This window comes from Ahaetulla prasina, chromosome 8, assembly GCF_028640845.1.
Source record: "Ahaetulla prasina isolate Xishuangbanna chromosome 8, ASM2864084v1, whole genome shotgun sequence".
NCBI classification, from domain to species: domain Eukaryota; kingdom Metazoa; phylum Chordata; class Lepidosauria; order Squamata; family Colubridae; genus Ahaetulla; species Ahaetulla prasina.
The window spans coordinates 37975557-37993721 of record NC_080546.1 but is presented as its reverse complement, the minus strand read 5'-3'; the positions used below and the strand labels follow the sequence as shown (position 1 = coordinate 37993721).

The following is an 18165-nucleotide window of genomic DNA, read 5'->3' as shown; positions in this document are numbered from 1 at the left end:
CCAGAGCAGTGGTGAAATCCTCTCCGGTTTGCTACCGGTGCACTGCCCACGCATGCACAGTGCGCACAAACGCACGCTTCATGCAGAAAAAAGAGCCTTTTGAAGGTAAGTAGAACAGTGAAGGGGAGAACAGCTGTTCCACGTGATTTATATTCACTAGAAAGCAGGATTTCAAGCAGCACAGCTGATCATTGGAAATACTATTTCAGAGGAACCAGTAGCTTTTTTTTACTACCGTTTCACCTGAACTGGTAGTTTTTATTACTACCGGTTCACCCAAACTGGTGCAAACCGGTGTAGCATTTTACCCCTGGTCCACAATATTTCTTTTGCAGAAAGCTGTGCTCCAGCTCAAGAAACTTTTGCTTGATCCAATTGCCTTGATAATTATTTTGGAAAGGTTGCACAGAAAGTGGTAATTTTATAAGAACTCTAGAAGAAACAGGCTGGGTCTTTGGAAGACAGGATTAAACCTGGGCTATACATCTGTCCTCAACTTACGACCACAAGTGAGCCCAAAATTTATGTTGTTAAGCAAGAAATTTGTTAAGTGAGTTTATGATCTCGCTTGCCACAATTGTTAAGTGAATCACTGCAGTTGTTAAATTAGTAACATAGTTGTCAAGTGAACCTGGCTTTCCCATTAACTTTGCTTATCAGAAGTTTGCAAAAGTGATCACGTGACCCCGATACATTGCAACCATCATAAATACAAGTCAGTTGCCAAGCATCTGGATTTTGATCACGTGACCATGGGAATGCTGCAATGGTCAGAAGTGTGAAAAACAGTCATAAGTCACTGTTTCAGTGCCATTGTAACTTTGAATGGTCACTAAGTGAACTGTTGTAAGTTGAGGACTACCTGTAGTATGGAAACTACATTGGTGATGCTTGTTAATGACCTTTTGAGGGATCAGAATTGGCAGAGTGCAATCCTCATGGTCTTCTTTAGCATCTCAGAGGGTTTTGACATGGAACACAGCATCCTTCAAAACTACCTCTAAAAGGCTGATATCAGGAACATTATTATTTTTCTTCAGTTCTTATTCCTGAAAGATTGATTCCAATCAGTGGTAGAGAAAGAGGAGATCTCTACTATATCTGGATCCCTCTAATCTGTGGAGTCCCTCAGTAATCTTTTTTCCATCTACTCCTGTTTCACATTGTCATGAAGCTGTTGAAGAAGGGCATTGCTGGCGGGGAAGGAGTGTTATCATTAATAGGCTGATGATACCAAATTATACATCTTGTCTTTTGATCAAATAGGTAATGATAAAGAATGATAAATCTCTCCAAGGAAGAATGACTTTAGATTGGTGGTTGGAATGATTCCAGGGAATTTCCATCTTTCACTCTGAAAGAAGGCTCCACTTCCCTATTCTATAGTGGTTAATAGAGGTGGGTTTCAGCAGGTTCTGACCAGTTCTGGAAAATTGGTAGCGAAAATTTTAAGTAGTTTGGAGAACTGGTAGTAAAAATTCTGACTGGCCCCACCCCCATCTATTCTCTGCCTCCCAAGTCCCAGCTGATCTGGAGGAATTAGGGATTTTGAAGTAACCTTCCCCCGGAGTGGGGTGGAAATGGAGATTTTATAGTATCCTTCTCCTGCCATGCCCACCAAGCCATGCCATGCTTACCAAGCCACACCTACAGAACTGGTAGTAAAAAGTTTTGAAACCCACCATTGAGTTAATTATTTGGAAATTTTCATGGTATAGCTTGAAGAAGAGAGGTGGCAGGGAGTGTTAAGCAGTTGTAGAAAGTGTGTGTACCTTTTAACATACATATTTATTATTTTATTTTTTTATTTTTGTCATAACAGTATATATAAGCATTAACATGAAATAACTGTATAATATATAAGCATATATATGAGCATAAGTATATAATAACTATATTAATTGGATATAATGAAGAGGAACAATAGGACAGGGACGGTAGGCACATTTGTGCTCTTATGCACGCCCCTTACAGACCTCTTAGGAATGGGGTGAGGTCAATAGTAGATAGTTTTTGGTTAAAGATTTTGGGATTTTGAGAAGAGACCACAGAGTCAGGTAGTGTGTTCCAAGCATTAACAACTCCGTTGCAGAAGTCATATTTTCCGCAATCAAGATTGAAGCGGTTAAAATTAAGTACAAATCTATTGTTTGCTCTTGTATTGTTGTGATTGAAGCTGAAGTAGTCTTCAACAGGAAGAACATTGCAATAGATGATTCTATGAGTTAAACACAGGTCCTGTCAAAGGCGGCGGAGTTCTAAATTTTCTAAACCCAGGATTTCAAGTCTGGTGGCATAAGGTATTTTGTTGTATTCGGAGGAGTGGAAAATTCTTCTTGTAAAATATTTCTGGACACGTTCAATTGTATTGATGTCAGAGATGTGGTATGGGTTCCAAACAGGCGAACTGTATTCAAGAATTGGTCTAGCAAATGTTTTATATGCTCTGGTTAGTAGTGTAGTGTTTTTGGAAAAGAAGCTATGTAAGATTAGGTTTACAACTCTTAGAGCCTTTTTTATGATGTAGTTGCAGGCTTTGGTACTTAGATCATTTGATATTAAAACTCCAAGATCTTTAACAGGGTGAGGGTCATCTGTAAGGTAATGTCCATCAAGCCTGTACTTAGTGTTTTGGTTCTTTTTTCCAATATGTAAGACTGAACATTTGCTAGTTGAGATTTGGAGTTGCCAAGTTTTAGACCATTCGGATACAAAGTCAAGGTCTTTTTGAAGGGTAGTTGTGTTGTTGGTGGTGTTAAATAGTTTGACATCATCAGCAAAGAGAACACAATTACTTGAGATGTGGTCACAGAGATCATTAATGTATAGTATAAAGAGTGTTGGTCCAAGGACGCTGCCTTGAGGAACGCCACTCTTGACAGGAACAGGATTTGATAAAGCATTGCCAATTTTGACCACTTGTTGTCTGTTAGACAGAAAAGCAGATATCCATTTGTGGAGGGGTCCTGAGATGCCATAGGATGTTAGTTTTAGGAGAAGTTTATTGTGTACTACTGAGTCAAAAGCTTTACAGAAGTCTATGTAGATTGCATCAATTGCTTTGCCTTGATCAAGATTTATAGTCCATATGTTTCTGCAGTGAAGAAGTTGTAAATTACATGATAATTTTTTTCTGAAACCAAATTGTTTATTAGAGAGTAGGTTGTTTGTTTCTAGGTGGAGGGTAATGGATTGGTTGATGTTGATTCCATGACTTTGCAGGTGACACCGCATAGAGAGATTGGTCTGTAATTTTCAACTAGGCTGGGGTCTCCTTTTTTGAAGACAGGGATGACTGTGGCTAGTGACCAAAGTTTAGGAAGGGAACTGGTCGTGAAAGTTTTTTCAAAGATTATGCTTAGGAGTTCTGCTATATTAGTGGAAAGTTTTTTTAAGAAGTGTGCACATATTCCATCAGGCCCAATAGATAGAGATGGTTTCAGTTTGTGAAGAGCTTTTTCAACTTTATCTTCTGTGAAGTCTATATGTGTTAGTTTGTTGTACTCATTGTTGTACTCATTGTTGGTACGATTGGGGAAAGTCAGGTAAGAGCCATTACTGTTAACAAAGACTGAGCCAAAAAATGTGTTAAAAAGGTTTGCTTTAACTGTTCCATCATTACATTCTTTACCGTTAGAATTTTTTTAGTAGTGGGATGGTACTAAAATAAATAAATAAATAAATAAATAAATAAATAAATAAATAAATAAATAAATAAATAAATAAATAAATAAATAAATTTATTAAATAAATAAAGTACTAAATTAAATAAATAAAACACATTTATTGTTTTCTTGTTACATCAGATTCCTAATTCTCTTAGTCACTAGGCCCTCTAAGAATAAAAAAATCAGGCAGAGACCAATGGACACACGTATGGATCCTATATAAAGTATATCCCAAATAAATTGATCTGAGTGATGCAACGTATCTTGCATATTTTCGTTAGCTTTGTTATAATCAGAAATATTCGATGGTATATATGGCCAGAGGTTTTGTTGTTATTGTCATTCAATATGTTGCAAAATTTATAAAACACATACAGGTTAATATTTTATAGCACTTTCCTATACGTTTTTGCTGTGCAGCAGTTCTAAAGTGCTTCATTAACCTCAGCTGTGCTCACAAACCACATGATATATGCCTAAAGTGGCATACCGTTATTAAAGCTTCATGACTGCATCTCTTTCTGCAAGTGAAAAGGCCACCTTTTCCCTAGTAAAATGATCATTTGCAGGATCCTTATAAAAGAGAGTGCTAAATTCTTTATTAATTAAAAGAGGCATAAAGTTTTCCCCAAAATAACCTAAATGTTTCACAATAGTAAAGGCTCTTAGCTGCATTTCTGCTGTCCATGGAGATCGTTTAATGACAATCAAACCACTATTTCTTCTTGTCTCAATCAAAGCAAGTCTCCAAATAACTCACTTTACAATATTCTTGGAACAAAGAAGTGGAATTTGTCATAGAATAGAGACCAGTAGCTTTTATGTCCAGATCCCAAGTGAATTGAGATGAAAGCTTTACTAAGAGAGGGCAGGGCAGGGCAGGACAAGACAAGACAACCTTTATTGTCATCAAAAATGAAATTCTGTTGCCTGTTCTCAAAAGAAAGTATATATCTACCCATACCCATACATACACATGCTACATATATAGACACACATCCACACACACACACACGTGTGTGTGTGTGTGTGTGTGTGTGTGTGTGTGTGTGGTGGCTTAGTGAGCTCCCATTACTTGTCCCAGCTTCTGCCAACCTAGCAGTTCGAAAGCACATAAAAAAAATGCAAGTAGAAAAATAGGGACCACCTTTGGTGGGAAGTAACAGTGTTCCATGCTCCTTTGGCATTGACTCATGCCAGCCACATGGCCACGGAGACATCTTCAGACAGTGCTGGCTCTTTGGCTTTGAAACGGAGATGAGCACCACCCCCTAGAATCGCGAACGACTATTTATTTATTATTTTATTATTTATTTATTTGTCACAACAATATGTAGGTATCATACAAAAGATTATATAGTATATAAACACATATATGAGTAAATATAAGGAGGTATAAGCATATATATAGGAAGAAGAAAAGGGAAAAAAACAATAGGACAGGAACGGTAGGCACGTTTGTGCGCTTATGCACACCCCTTATGGTCCTCTTAGGAATGGGGTGAGGTCAATAGTAGAAAGTTTTTGGATAAAACTTTTAGGATTATGGGAAGAGACCACAGAGTCAGGTAAAGTATTCCAAGCACTGATGATTCTGTTACAGAAGTCATATTTTCTGCAATCTAGATTAAAGCGGTTGACATTAAGTTTAAATCTATTAGTTGCTCTAGTATTATTGCAATTAAAGCTGAAGTAGTCTTTAACAGGAAGGACATTACAATATATGATTCTGTGAGTTAAGCTTAGGTCATGTCCAAGGCGATGGAGTTCCAAGTTATCTAAGCCTAGGATTTCAAGTCTGGTGGGATAGGGTATTTTATTGATTACAGAGGAATGGAGAACACTTCTTGTAAAATATTTCTGGACACGTTCAATTGTATTGATGTCAGAGATGTGGTGAGGGTTCCAAACAGGTGAGCTGTATTCTAGAATTGGTCTAGCAAATGTTTTATATGCTCTGGTTAGTAGTGTGGTGTTTTGGAAAAGAAGCTACAAAATTAGGTTTACAACTCTTAGAGCTTTTTTGCTATGTAGTTGCAGTGGGCTTTGGCACTTAGATCATTTGACATGAAAACTCCAAGGTCTTTAACGGGATGGGGTCGTCTGTAAGGTAATGTCCATCTAGTATGTATTTAGTTTTGGGTTCTTTTTCCTATATGTAAGACTGAGCATTTGCTGGTTGAAATTTGGAGCTGCCAATTTTAGCTGCCAAGCGGATAGATGATCAAGGTCGTTTTGAATGATAGAAGTATTGTCTGTGGTGTTAAATAGTTTGACATCATCAGCAAAGAGAACACAATTACTTGAGATGTGGTCACAAAGATCATTAATGTATAGTATAAAGAGTGTTGGTCCAAGGACGCTGCCTTGAGGAACGCCACTCTTGACAGGAACAGGATTTGATAAAGCATTGCCAATTTTGACCACTTGTTGTCTGTTAGACAGAAAAGCAGATATCCATTTGTGGAGGGGTCCTGAGATGCCATAGGATGTTAGTTTTAGGAGAAGTTTATCGTGTACTACTGAGTCAAAAGCTTTGCAGAAGTCTATGTAGATTGCATCTATTGATTTGCCTTGATCAAGATTTGAAGTCCATATGTTTTTGCAGTGGAGAAGTTGTAAGTTACATGATAATTTTTTCCTGAAACCAAATTGTTTGTTGTTAGTTTCTAAGTGTGAGGTAATGGATTGGTTGATGATAGATTCCATGACTTTGCAAGTGACGCAGCAAAGGGAGATCGGTCTGTAATTTTCGACTAAGCTGGGGTCTCCTTTTTTGAAGATAGGGATGACTGTGGCTAGTGACCAAAGTTTGGGAAGAGAACTGGTAGTGAAAGCTTTATCAAAGATAATACTTAGGGGTTCTGCTCTATTAATGGAAAGTTTTTTTAAGAAGTATGCACATAGTCCATCGGGTCCAATAGAAAGCGATGGTTTTAAGTTGTGAAGGGCTTTTCCAACGTTGTCTTCTGTGAAGTCTATATGAGTTAAATCATCATAGTCATTGCTGGTTCATTTGTGGAATGTCGGATATGTGTTATCGGAATTAACAAAAACTGAGCCAAAGAAAATGTTGAAGAGGTTTGCTTTGACTGTTTCGTCATTGCATTCTTTGTTGTTAGAATCTTTTAGTGGTGGGATGGATCTTGAGTCTTTAAGTTTATTGTTGACAAAATTATAAAAGGCACGATTGGAATTTGTGCGCAGAAGGTTCTCTTCTTGCTTGGTGTGGTAATTTGTGCATTCAGTTTTTATTTGGTTGCATATGTTTCTGTAGCGGTTTTTGAAATTTGTATCATAGCCTTTTTTGTTTCTTTTCCAGAGGGATTTTTTTTTTTGATTGAAGCTTTTTTATTGATATGGGTAGTTTGTTTTTCTTGGTCATGGTAGTCATTTGTGGTACGTATAGTTTAATGACTTATTGATTTCAAGTAGGAAGACTCTATAGTGGTCTTCAGCGGTTATGCAGGTTGCAAACAGATTTTGCCAGTCCACAAATGAAAGATCGTTGTTTATAAGGTCGTAATTGGCTTTTTTGAAGTTGTAGTTGGGAGTACTGTTGTTATGATGATTTAAGTATGGACGTATATTGAGATGAAAATCAATCATGCAGTGGTCACTGTTGGAAAAAGGTTCTTTAATTTGTAGTCCGTAAATTGAGTTTGAATTGTTGCAGAAGATGAGGTCAAGGCAGTTGTTGAGTCTTGTATTGTATTGTATTGCAGTTGTTTGGTCTTGTATTGACTAGCACATATGTGCAATATATATATGTGTGTGTGTGTGTGTGTGTGTGTGCGCGCAATATTGATAGATAGATAGATAGATAGATAGATAGATAGATAGATAGATAGATAGATAGATAGATATAGATATAGATATAGATATAGATATAGATATAGATATAGATATAGATATAGATATAGATATAGATATAGATATCAGAAAGAGGAAACTTGAGAGTTCACAAAGTTCACAAAGTTCACAAAGTTGATGAAAAAGAGGAACAAAACTGTGATTGAACGTTCTGCTTCTGATACCATGAAGCCTCCTCCCAGAAGGTAAAAAGGAAACCTGGTTGTGAAGAGGATGTGTAGTGTCCCAAACAATACTGTGGACCCTATTCAAGCATCACTTATATGCTATGTCCTGGATAGAAGGAAGTGAACTACAAATAATATTTTCTGCCACCCTCACCATCCTGCACCGTCGACTTGCATCTACCCTAGGCCACTATATCTGGTCTGTAAAACAAATCTCCACATGACCACAAAGAATTAGTATCTTTTATATTCTTCTGCTATCATCCAGTAATTATCCATATTTTTGAATATATTTCTGATTTAAACCAGAAAGATAGGGTATTTAGGTCAGAGATATCATTACCCAGAAAAGTTGATTTTTAATACTGAGATGCATTAAATCGAGGTAAGAACGTGTGGTCTATAATAAATGTTCTCTATTCTCAAATCATAAATGTATTTGCTAGAAAGTATTAGAATTAATTAAGCACCGAAAAACAAATGTTACAAAATGTTTAACATTCCTTCAAATTTATAGGAAAATATGAATAAAATATGATAAAGGGGAGATTACTAAGTGCAGACTATATACACCATGGCTATAAAGTATATAGCCTGGATCCTGCTCTTCAAGAACTTTTGTAGAACTCAAAGCCATCTTCTCAATTGCTTTTTTTGTGTGATGGAAGCCAAGATTAAATTAAATTTAGTAGTTTCAAAACAGAGTAAATGAGTGACTAGAATTAGAAAACTGGCCTTAAGGAAAAAGTGGATAAGTTAATGAGACCTAATGAGTAAGTGTTTCATTTGTGTTTTCTTTTCAGGGTTAATTTAGGTAAAGCAGGGCTAACACCCTAGCTAGAAATGTTTTTGTTTTATTTTAATACCTAGCCATCAGTATTTTTCCATTTTAATAGCAAAAAATCCATTGCCAACATCTCATCATTGGATCTGAACACATTAATATTTCTGTTTTCTGTAATTTCAGTTATAGACGACTATCCAGTTCCATGATTGAATGTGTTTCCATGTAATTACTTTTTTCTTAAGGAACACTCAAGGCAAGGTAAAATATTCAATCATTAACATTTAGTGGTCTGCCAAAATGATGCACCTTATCTGTCTTCTGAGGTGGGAATACAATCTCTGAAGGAATACATTTCATAGCCTGGAGCAAAGCAAGAAAAGTCTGTCTCCCAAATGCCCAATATATGTGCCTCTGAAAGCAGAGATACCACAGTATTCAGAATGGCAGAGATGGTCTAGCTACCTGATAACCAAGTACTAAAACACTACACGATTAAAAATTAAATTCCAATACTTAACAATTGAAGCTTCACTTACATACTTCACAACTTTGCAATTTTCAACATCTTAAAATTCTGAGAATTCTATTACAGGTTCCAGATTTTTCCTTATATTATAACTTCAATTCGTTATTTTTTAATTAATTCTTTAATTTGTAATATGTTATCTGATTAGATATCTCACTGAAATATCTAATCCAATGGGTACGTTTACTGTTGAAAAACTGAACTTCAAAAGGAGAATGGCTTTCCCACTTCTCCTTATTGCAGAGTGTACTTGGGTGTTGGCTTATAACAGCCGTCTTTCCCTTTGAACATGCACCCACATAGAGTTACTCATATATTGCTTAATTTTAAGCAATATATATTTAACGCACATAGAGTTACTCATATATTGCTTAATTTTAAGCAATTCATTAATATAAAGCAAATTATTTATTGTTCTAAATAATCTCCAATGACTATTCTGATATTATTAATATTCATTTTATAATATTATTAAAAACTATATGTAGATATAAAACTAGTACAAACTATAATGAGGAAAGGTAAAAGAAAAGGTAAAGGTGAAAAAAAAGAAAACTTTGTCCTTTGTCCTAGCAAGTATAAACAATTTTAACAATGTGTTACCAGATCTTTAAATACAACAAACAATCCCTTCATCCCATATCTCACTTCATTCTCTACAAGCAAATTTTTAAAACCTCTTCCTCCATCCTAATCAGCAAAAGTCCCTTGAGGGTTACCAAAAATAACAACATATCTTCTGTAAACTTGGTCTAATAAATCCACTTGAATTCCTTCCTTTTATAGTTGTGTCTTGTTTTCTATTTTTAAAACAAGCCTAATACATCAACATTCAATTCAAGCTATAAAAATCCAATAGAAGTTACCACATATCAATCCATTCTATTAGAGTTCCAATTTTAATTTGCTTCTAATATAATACAATTACGGTAACTTCCATAATATGAAACATTAAGTTGACTAGCACTGAATAAAGTTTGCTTCAGCTATTTGATTCCAAGGTGATCTGATTGAATTAACTTTATGAATCAAACTGGAAAATCAAAACAAATAGTTGTATTGAATGCCTTTGAATCATATTATTTAGTTGCTTCTGAGCATGTACAGAAAGATATTTTCCAAATTAATTTGGATACCCCAAATCAAACCAATTTTTCAACCTAATTCAAATTGTCAAGTTGGATAGACTCTCTGCAACTCACTTGATTTCCATATCCCACCATTCAATAAAGAATTGGTTTTAATGATCTGCCTAATCCCTTTTTTATCAAAATTCAATACTTACTGATTCCTACAGCTGTAATGAGTTTAATGGCGAGGTCAGGGATTTCACATTGTATAAAAAATGGTTCCAATATATATTGTCCAAATGCCAGAGAGATTACTGCTGTGGCAGCAGGGCTGGAAGAAAAAGAAATATATTATTTTTCTAAGGAATCCCAAAACCACTATCTTGTGCCTATATTAAATATAATTATGTATCAAACAATATGGATATCAAATTTCCAGCATGCATTTATATCCATAATGGATCCTAAATAATAACTTGATAGCAGAACTATTACCACAAGTAAAATTGCAACTTTAAAAACAGAAAAATTAAACCTTGTACAGTACTCCTTTTAAAGTTTTTTTTAAATGAAATATCAAAACAGCAAGACAAGTTAGAACAATTAAAAGTTAACTCACACTGGTCTTATCTGCTGTCATTGAGAATTATTACTACTTTTAGTAGTTAACAAGGTTAATGTTTTTGATTTTGCAATCTCTGAGTCTTATTACTGATTAGCAGGTATTCTGGTTGGATCTTTAGAAAATTAAGCTGAGACCTGCTATTAAATTTATCCTTACTTTATATGAACAGTACTAATTTATTTACAACAGTAGTTAGAAATATATTTTATGTATATTGTTCTTTTGGCGGAGGAGAAAATTATCCTATGATAGTTATTGGTTTGAACAAGCATTTTTCTTCACACTACCTGTAATATTTTAAAAATGATTTCCCATTATTTGTTTTAAGTCCCAGATTTGGATCAGTGCTTATTCATTCAGTACTCCCAGAAATTTTCCAGGAAGTCAAGATATCAAAACATTCATGATGACTTAGCATTTTAAATGACTGTGGTCATGTTAAAAATTAAATTCTTCGTTGTTTGCTGAATTACATTGGGTATTTGTAGCAATAAGCGAAATCTCAAGGAGGGTTCTAGAAAAGAGATATCTCGAGCAGGGTTCTCCAACCTTGGTAACTTTAAATCTGGCGGACTTCAACTCCCATAATTCCCCAAAGCTTTGCTGGCTGGGGAATTCTGGGAGTTGAAGTCTCCAGGCTTAAGGTTGCCAAGGTTGAAGACCCCTGTTCTACAGTAAAGCTTGAAAGAGGAAGTAAGAAAGCATTTTAGTTTCACAGAAATGAAATCCTTTCAGAATGTGAACCTGTCACTAAGTAAATGAATCAAGGGACTGAACTTTCTACACATAAACTGATTAGCAATTTAACATTTGTATGCTGCATTAAAAAAAAGCAGAACACAGTAAACCATAAGTATTTTACAATTAAAAAGTCTTTACAGGTATTTTTTTCAATAAATTCAAGAAGGATCCAGACAAGCAACTCTTCTTCAGGTAACATGTCAAGTCACCTTCTGCTTCTGCCTCAAAAATATAACAGAATACCTTTTTCCATTCCACAAACAAAACCATCTGCAATGTCAGATGAAACTTTATTACTTCAACAATGGTAGTAAATTAGTGTCTCCACCACACCTAAAGCACCAGGAATGACAGATTGCATGCCAATACACAAAAGAAACCCCCATGCTATAAGTAATTTCCAGAGAACAAGAAGTCATTTTAAAATATCTGCAGCTCAAAATGATCTATTCATTTCTGCCAATATAATTCTTCCCAATAATAAGACCAATGCTGATTTGTCCACCTACAAGATTCTATCAACTGGTTTTTGGTAGTCCTGAACTGGACTGGAATTTCTGTTGTTAAGTAAGGCAGTTGTTGAGCGAGTCATGCCTAATTTTTTGCCAGGGTTGTTAGGCGAACCGTTCTCATTGCCAAGTGAATCACATGATCGGTAAGTGAATTCAGCTTCCCTCATTTACTTTGCTTGTCAGAAGCTGATTAGGAAGGTTGTAAATGGTGATCAGCTCAGACAAAAATGCTGAAATTGCCAGGCACCCAAATTTTGATCATGTGACCATGGGGATGCTGCGACAGTCATAAGTGTGAGAACCAATTATAAGTCCCTTTTGTTGGTACTATTGTAATTTTGAATGCTTGCCAAATGCCTGGTTCTAGGTTATGGACTACCCGTATTCAATCTCCAGAAGTCTATAGCTTACCTTTCCAAATTATTTTTATCAGAAAAATCAGAACATTAATGTAAACTATATAAAAATAAAAACCTGTGGAGAGGCCTTATGTTAAATATATAAATAACTACAAATTGCTATGTAGCTTAACTTGGACCACAGCCAAATGTATAGTACTTGAAATTAATCAAATCAATTGAAACTAAAATGTCTAAGACAATCTTTCATATTTCTAATTGTGTTGTCAATGTTATTTTGTGAGTCTAAATAAGTCTTCTGAAAGTAAAGTTAATATTCTGAATTGCTTTCATTGAATATTGGCTAAACTTGAATTTAACCCTTTTGGGCTTGGGGCCCCTTTGTATTGCCAGCTTCCTAGTTTTTGAAAACTGGGCTCCAAGTGTATGGAATTGCTATGGGAACACTGTTGGCTTTGGTTTAGAGAGTGGCACAGCCAATAATTAGACAACAAATTAAGAACATGAACTGATCATTCATTGGATATGTTACTGGTTCCAAATCATTAGGTTCTGAATAGAATTGACTGTTCTTAACATGACTGCCAGCATGTTACTTATTTAATACAGCAGTGCAGGGGTGGGCTGCTGCCAGTTGTAACAACTGGTTTGCCTGGAACAGAAAATGTGAGTGCACGCTATTTCCACGCATGTGCATGGCATCGAAAAACTGGCAGTTATATAGGATGTGATAACGCCAGGGCAGGTGGATGGGGCCAGCCCTGATTAGAACTACTGGTTCGCCCAAACTGGTCCACACCAGCAGTAGCCCACTACTGCAGCAGTGCCAAAGTATAGATGGGTTTTTACTTTAGCTCTGTTTTGTCTTCAATAGTTCTTTTTGGAGTATAATATACATGGAACTCCATATTGCATGCACTGTTTTGGAATGATAGACTGAATCTTTACACTCGTCCTATTATTGTATATTTTATAAATGCAAATTTTTTATTGCCCCACTCACAATATCATCAATATATAATCCTTTTTCTTTCTGCATGCTACAGGAAAAGCTACATCATTTATATCTATACCTACATCTCACAAACTTTTGTATATATTATGTGGCTTATAAGACCACAGAGGACAAATATATTGTTGTCTCTAGATACAAAGCAGCTTTTCTAATTTAAGTATACTATGTTTGTGAGTTTAGGCTGGGAGTATTATATATGTGAATATTTATCATGTATGCGTGTGTACAATCTGGTAACCTAATCATAATAAACTAAATTTTCTATAGCTTATATCTGTTTATAAAAGTACATCAGATACTCATATAAAATCTTAGAAAGCAAGCATGCAAAGGAAAAGTTAAGAAAGAAAAACCAACAGATTGTGTCAACTGTTATCGTATTTATAATTGTTCTTTGATTTTCAAAGCACATAAGGAGTAAAATGACAACAAACCAAAAGTTATGTTTACTTACCGTATGATGAGTAGTTCTACCCAAACTCTTACGAAGGCAGGAAGTGGACCAAAAGCTTCAAGGATATATGTGTAATGCCCACCAGATTTCTTAATACTTGTGCCTAATTCTGCATAGCAGAGAGCACCTATAAAAAATAGTGTTAATTTTAAGCTATTGTTTTGGCAAGGTTTATCAAAAATGTTCATAATCAGAAGATAAATGTTCATTTGTTATCAATAAGCAGATTTATATTTCAGTGGTGTCTGAAATACTCATGTAATAAAATGACAAATATTTACCTTTCCTTTTCCTCCAGAAACCTATCAATCATTAACAGAAGGTCAGTTCAGGTAAGCATATAGGGAAATTTTTCTTTTTAAATAAACTAATCTTCTGCCATTGAGAAAAACCATAGTATTATAAATGAAAGTCTGAAAAATAAGGATTAAAATAGGATCTTATCATGGATCATATTGGAAGCAAATGTAGGGATATGATTGTAGCAGATTATACCAAAGTGATAAAAATACAAGTCAGTATGAAGTTGAGCTACTGTTTTTCTTTTCTACAATAGAAGAAAAGACATGAGATATACTACATGAGTTTTCAATTGAACTTTCTCTCCAAGAATTTCAGAGTTGGGTAGCCTTAAGATAGAATTATCTTATTTTTCAAAGAACCCAGGATGGCTTGGTGTAGGCACACTGATTTTTAAAATTATTATGGTTGGTTTCACAGTCACCTAGATATTTAGACTGGATTGCACATCATTGACCATCTATCAAGCCTTCTCAGAAGATTTTCCCTTTTTCAATACGTGTTATATCAATCATTGCAAATAGCAAATTATTGTTATCAGTTCACAACAATGTGAAGTCATAGCTGCTAGTTCCTTAGCAGCACTGACCTTCATAGGCATCAGGTTCTTCCCAAGAACCTAGGATGTCATAATGCATCTGCATAGTATGTGTGCCAATCCAAGCCATACATTATGTATTTTTTGAACTTACAAATGTCAATTTTGTCAATGCAATGATTTTTTAAGTGTCATAGAAGATTTTCTGCTATGGGACCAATTCATTATTATAATTATGCCATATCATAAAACTTAGAAATTATGCATGTCTTTTGATATCACCATACAATACTGTGAGTTTTCCAGTGGAATTGTAGTCAAACATTTAAATGCCCATTTGATGTATTAGACACTTATTTCTAGACAGTATAAAATTATCCCTGATTATTGATCCTCAGTGTAAAAACTCCATTGTTACCCAAGGCAAAAAGTTACATTGTTCATACAACCAGTTATACATTTTTATTTTTATTTTTATTTGCATTTATATCCCGCCCTTCTCCGAAGACTCAGGGCGGCTTACACTATGTTACTTACATGTTCTAAACTATTAAACTCTGCACATTTCAAACTCTACTTTAAAATTCTTAATAATTTAATTGTCCTTCATTTCTTTTCAACAGAGGATACAAAATATTTCCATAGAAGGAACAATGTAAAAACATTTTTCTGATAAATATTTGTCATTTTACATAGAGTATCATTCTCAGTGAATTTATCAGAAAATATTTGTGCATTGAATAGGAATAGGAATAGGAATTATTTATGTTCCTTTAATCATTCCATAATAAAAACAAGCAGCACAAGTGAAACAATATCATTGTAAGAAGCTCAGAATATGTATGTATTTTATGGATAATCTTTGGATTATCCATGTTAGTTAACCAATATGGGTGTTGCAAAAATTGTGGACTATACTGTTTATATTGTTCCTACCTGAATCAGTCACACTACCTGGCCATTATAGACTAAGACATCTGGAATTTATAAGAACTCCAAGGGAATCAACATTAGCTTCTTCAGCCTAACTGCTTTCCATATCCTCAACTACTAGAATGTTTGATAACCATATCTAAGAATTCTGAAAGTGTGAAATCCAGAAAGAACTGGATTGAAGAAAGCAACCATCAATTATTCTTGATGTGCCGTTTCTGCATTTTACTTCTGACCCAGTTTGTATACTGGGTAAAGCAACTTGTTTATCAAGGGTGTATTAAGCCTCACCTCTGCTCTTTAACATGCAAAATATATTGACAGAGAGCAACATTCATTCCACTTCTTGGCTGGATATTTGATACTCAGTCTAGTTTATCTACTGTTCCTAATGCTAAAAAAAAGTAGTATGGACTATAATTACTCTAGTCATATGGATTATCCCCTTCTTAGCTGATTAAGGCGATCAATGAATGCATTGTTTAGACAGTTTAAGAAAGACATATAATTCTAATATCAATGATATATTGTGCTCCCAATATAATTATTAACATTTAGAGAAATCCCAAATCTTTAAGCAATGCCATTTTGTACATTGAAAAATTGTCAGGCAGATTGTTAATGCTGCTCCTCAAAATCACACTCATATATAGAACTGCTGAGAAGAAATTTACATTGCTCAATAATGAAAATGCATACTACTAAAGTTTAAATTTAAATACTCTAGAACTTTAAGAGTCACAGCAGTTGTCAACATTACAATAATGTTTGCACACATTACAAGACTGTTTCTGAGCATCCACTAGGTATTTTACTTTTACCAAATAATCTTCCCTGTCAGTTAGGATTAGAAGTAAGAAACTCCAGTTCAGTATCTACAATTCCAAAACTTTAGTGTCATTTAATTTTTAAAAAGTAATTTAAGTCTATATTGTTATATGTTGGAGAACAGCAAATAATTCAGCTAAAATTTACTCCATTAATAATTATCTTTATACAACAGATAATGAGCTAGGTATATCTTATTTGTGCAGGTTCTCAAGACTGAGAAGATCCTTTCCAGCTGGAACACATTGCAAGCCAGCTGCAACTTGATTTTAGAGTTTGTATAGAAACAACACAAATAACAGCTTTTATGATTTAGGAAATTCCTTTCTTTATCTATTATTGGGAGCCCTGTCTATTTTAAAAGCAAAATATTAAATCCATTCAGTACAAATGGCAAATTAACCAAACTTTTGATCTTCAGGCTTTGTGTGTATCAGTGTGGATAGATAGATGGATGAAGAGATAAATAGATATGAGAGAGAGAGAGAGAGAGAGAGAGAGAGAGAGAGAGAGAGAGAGAGAGAGAGAGAGAGAGAGAGACTCACCAATACAGCTTGCCACCCCAAAGATCAATTAAAAACTTTCAAAACTTACCAAAGAGTGAAAGAATGCCACAGACAGTCCAGACAATCAAGGACATTCCCACTGTGCCGGTGTTCTGGAGAATTCCTTTTGGAGAGATGAAGATTCCAGCTCCAATTATAGTGCCAGTTATAATGGATATTCCTCTTAGCAAAGTTATTTTCTTCTTCAGCACCACTTTGTCTCCTGGGTCTACCTTGATGTCATATGTTGAAGACAACTTAGATTGTCCCTGGGGGTATCTTCCATTGGAACATGACGAGACCGGAGACTTCCTAAACATGCTTTAGAGCAGCTCACACAATTTACAAAGATTAAAACAAAAACCTTCTCTTTCTTTTTTCTTCTCTTTGTCTTTTCCTAACTAAAAGCTATTGCACATGCTCCCTTACTGTCTCTAGCTTTTAAACCTGCTTGTGCCAACAGGTATAAAGCTCCTCGGGTGTCTTTTAACTTTTCAGTGATATCAAACCGCTACTGAAAAACACCTGCTTTTTCTCTCAGCTACTTTGGTGCTGTTCTGTCATTGGAAGCCAGCTCCACTTCAGTATGGTATTGTGTTTAAGCTTCCTTGTCATACCAAGTTAGCTTTGCTGAATGATGATGCAAATTCCACAGGTTTGCATCAGCCATACAAGCTAGTTCAAGCATTACTCAGCACTTTTTCAGTCTTTTTTTCAGAATAGCAGGATGTTGCACAACTCAAACTCTTGCAGTAAATACGAACACACACGCCCCAGGGCTAACCAAATCTTAGTTAAAAGATTGTATTACTGGCATATTTCCAAATATTTAAACACAATCCTAATGTGAAAAAACATCTGTTTCCAAGAACAAAGTCCTGAAGCTAACAAGTGGGAAGAAGCAAATCAATTATAAGGTGTGTCATCTTATTACTAATGTAGCTAGCTTTTCCTACATTATAAAAAAGATTCTAAGTTTTTATTTGTTTTGTATAGATCGTGAATTTTTTCCTTAAAGATTTTATACATTTATAGGGGGGAAAATCCATGCCCACCTCTTCTTCTTTGGGTTGCCTATCAACTCAGACAATCCAGACAGTTTGATTGTTGCTGTTCACTTTATTACTCCACAATGAAAACATTCCTTCAACCAAAGCAATAAGTTTATTGGAAGCCAAAGCTTCCAATATATTACAGAACTCAACAAAGGTCATTGTCATGTTG

General features: G+C 35.0%; 1 protein-coding gene across 2 annotated transcripts in view; it reads right to left on the bottom strand.

Moving 5' to 3' along the window:
- Positions 1–17566, bottom strand: part of SLC7A11 (solute carrier family 7 member 11) — a 72504-nt gene extending 54938 nt beyond the window's left edge. For both annotated transcript variants that reach the window (XM_058192981.1, XM_058192982.1), the window contains exons 1-3: positions 16991–17566; positions 13798–13924; positions 10307–10422 (exon numbers count right to left, since the gene is read on the bottom strand). In XM_058192981.1, coding sequence (XP_058048964.1) covers positions 10307–10422; positions 13798–13924; positions 16991–17261 — 514 coding nt within the window. In that variant the 5' untranslated portion in view covers positions 17262–17566. The remainder of the gene's footprint in view (positions 1–10306; positions 10423–13797; positions 13925–16990) is intronic.
- Between the last annotated feature and the right edge of the window lie 599 nt (positions 17567–18165).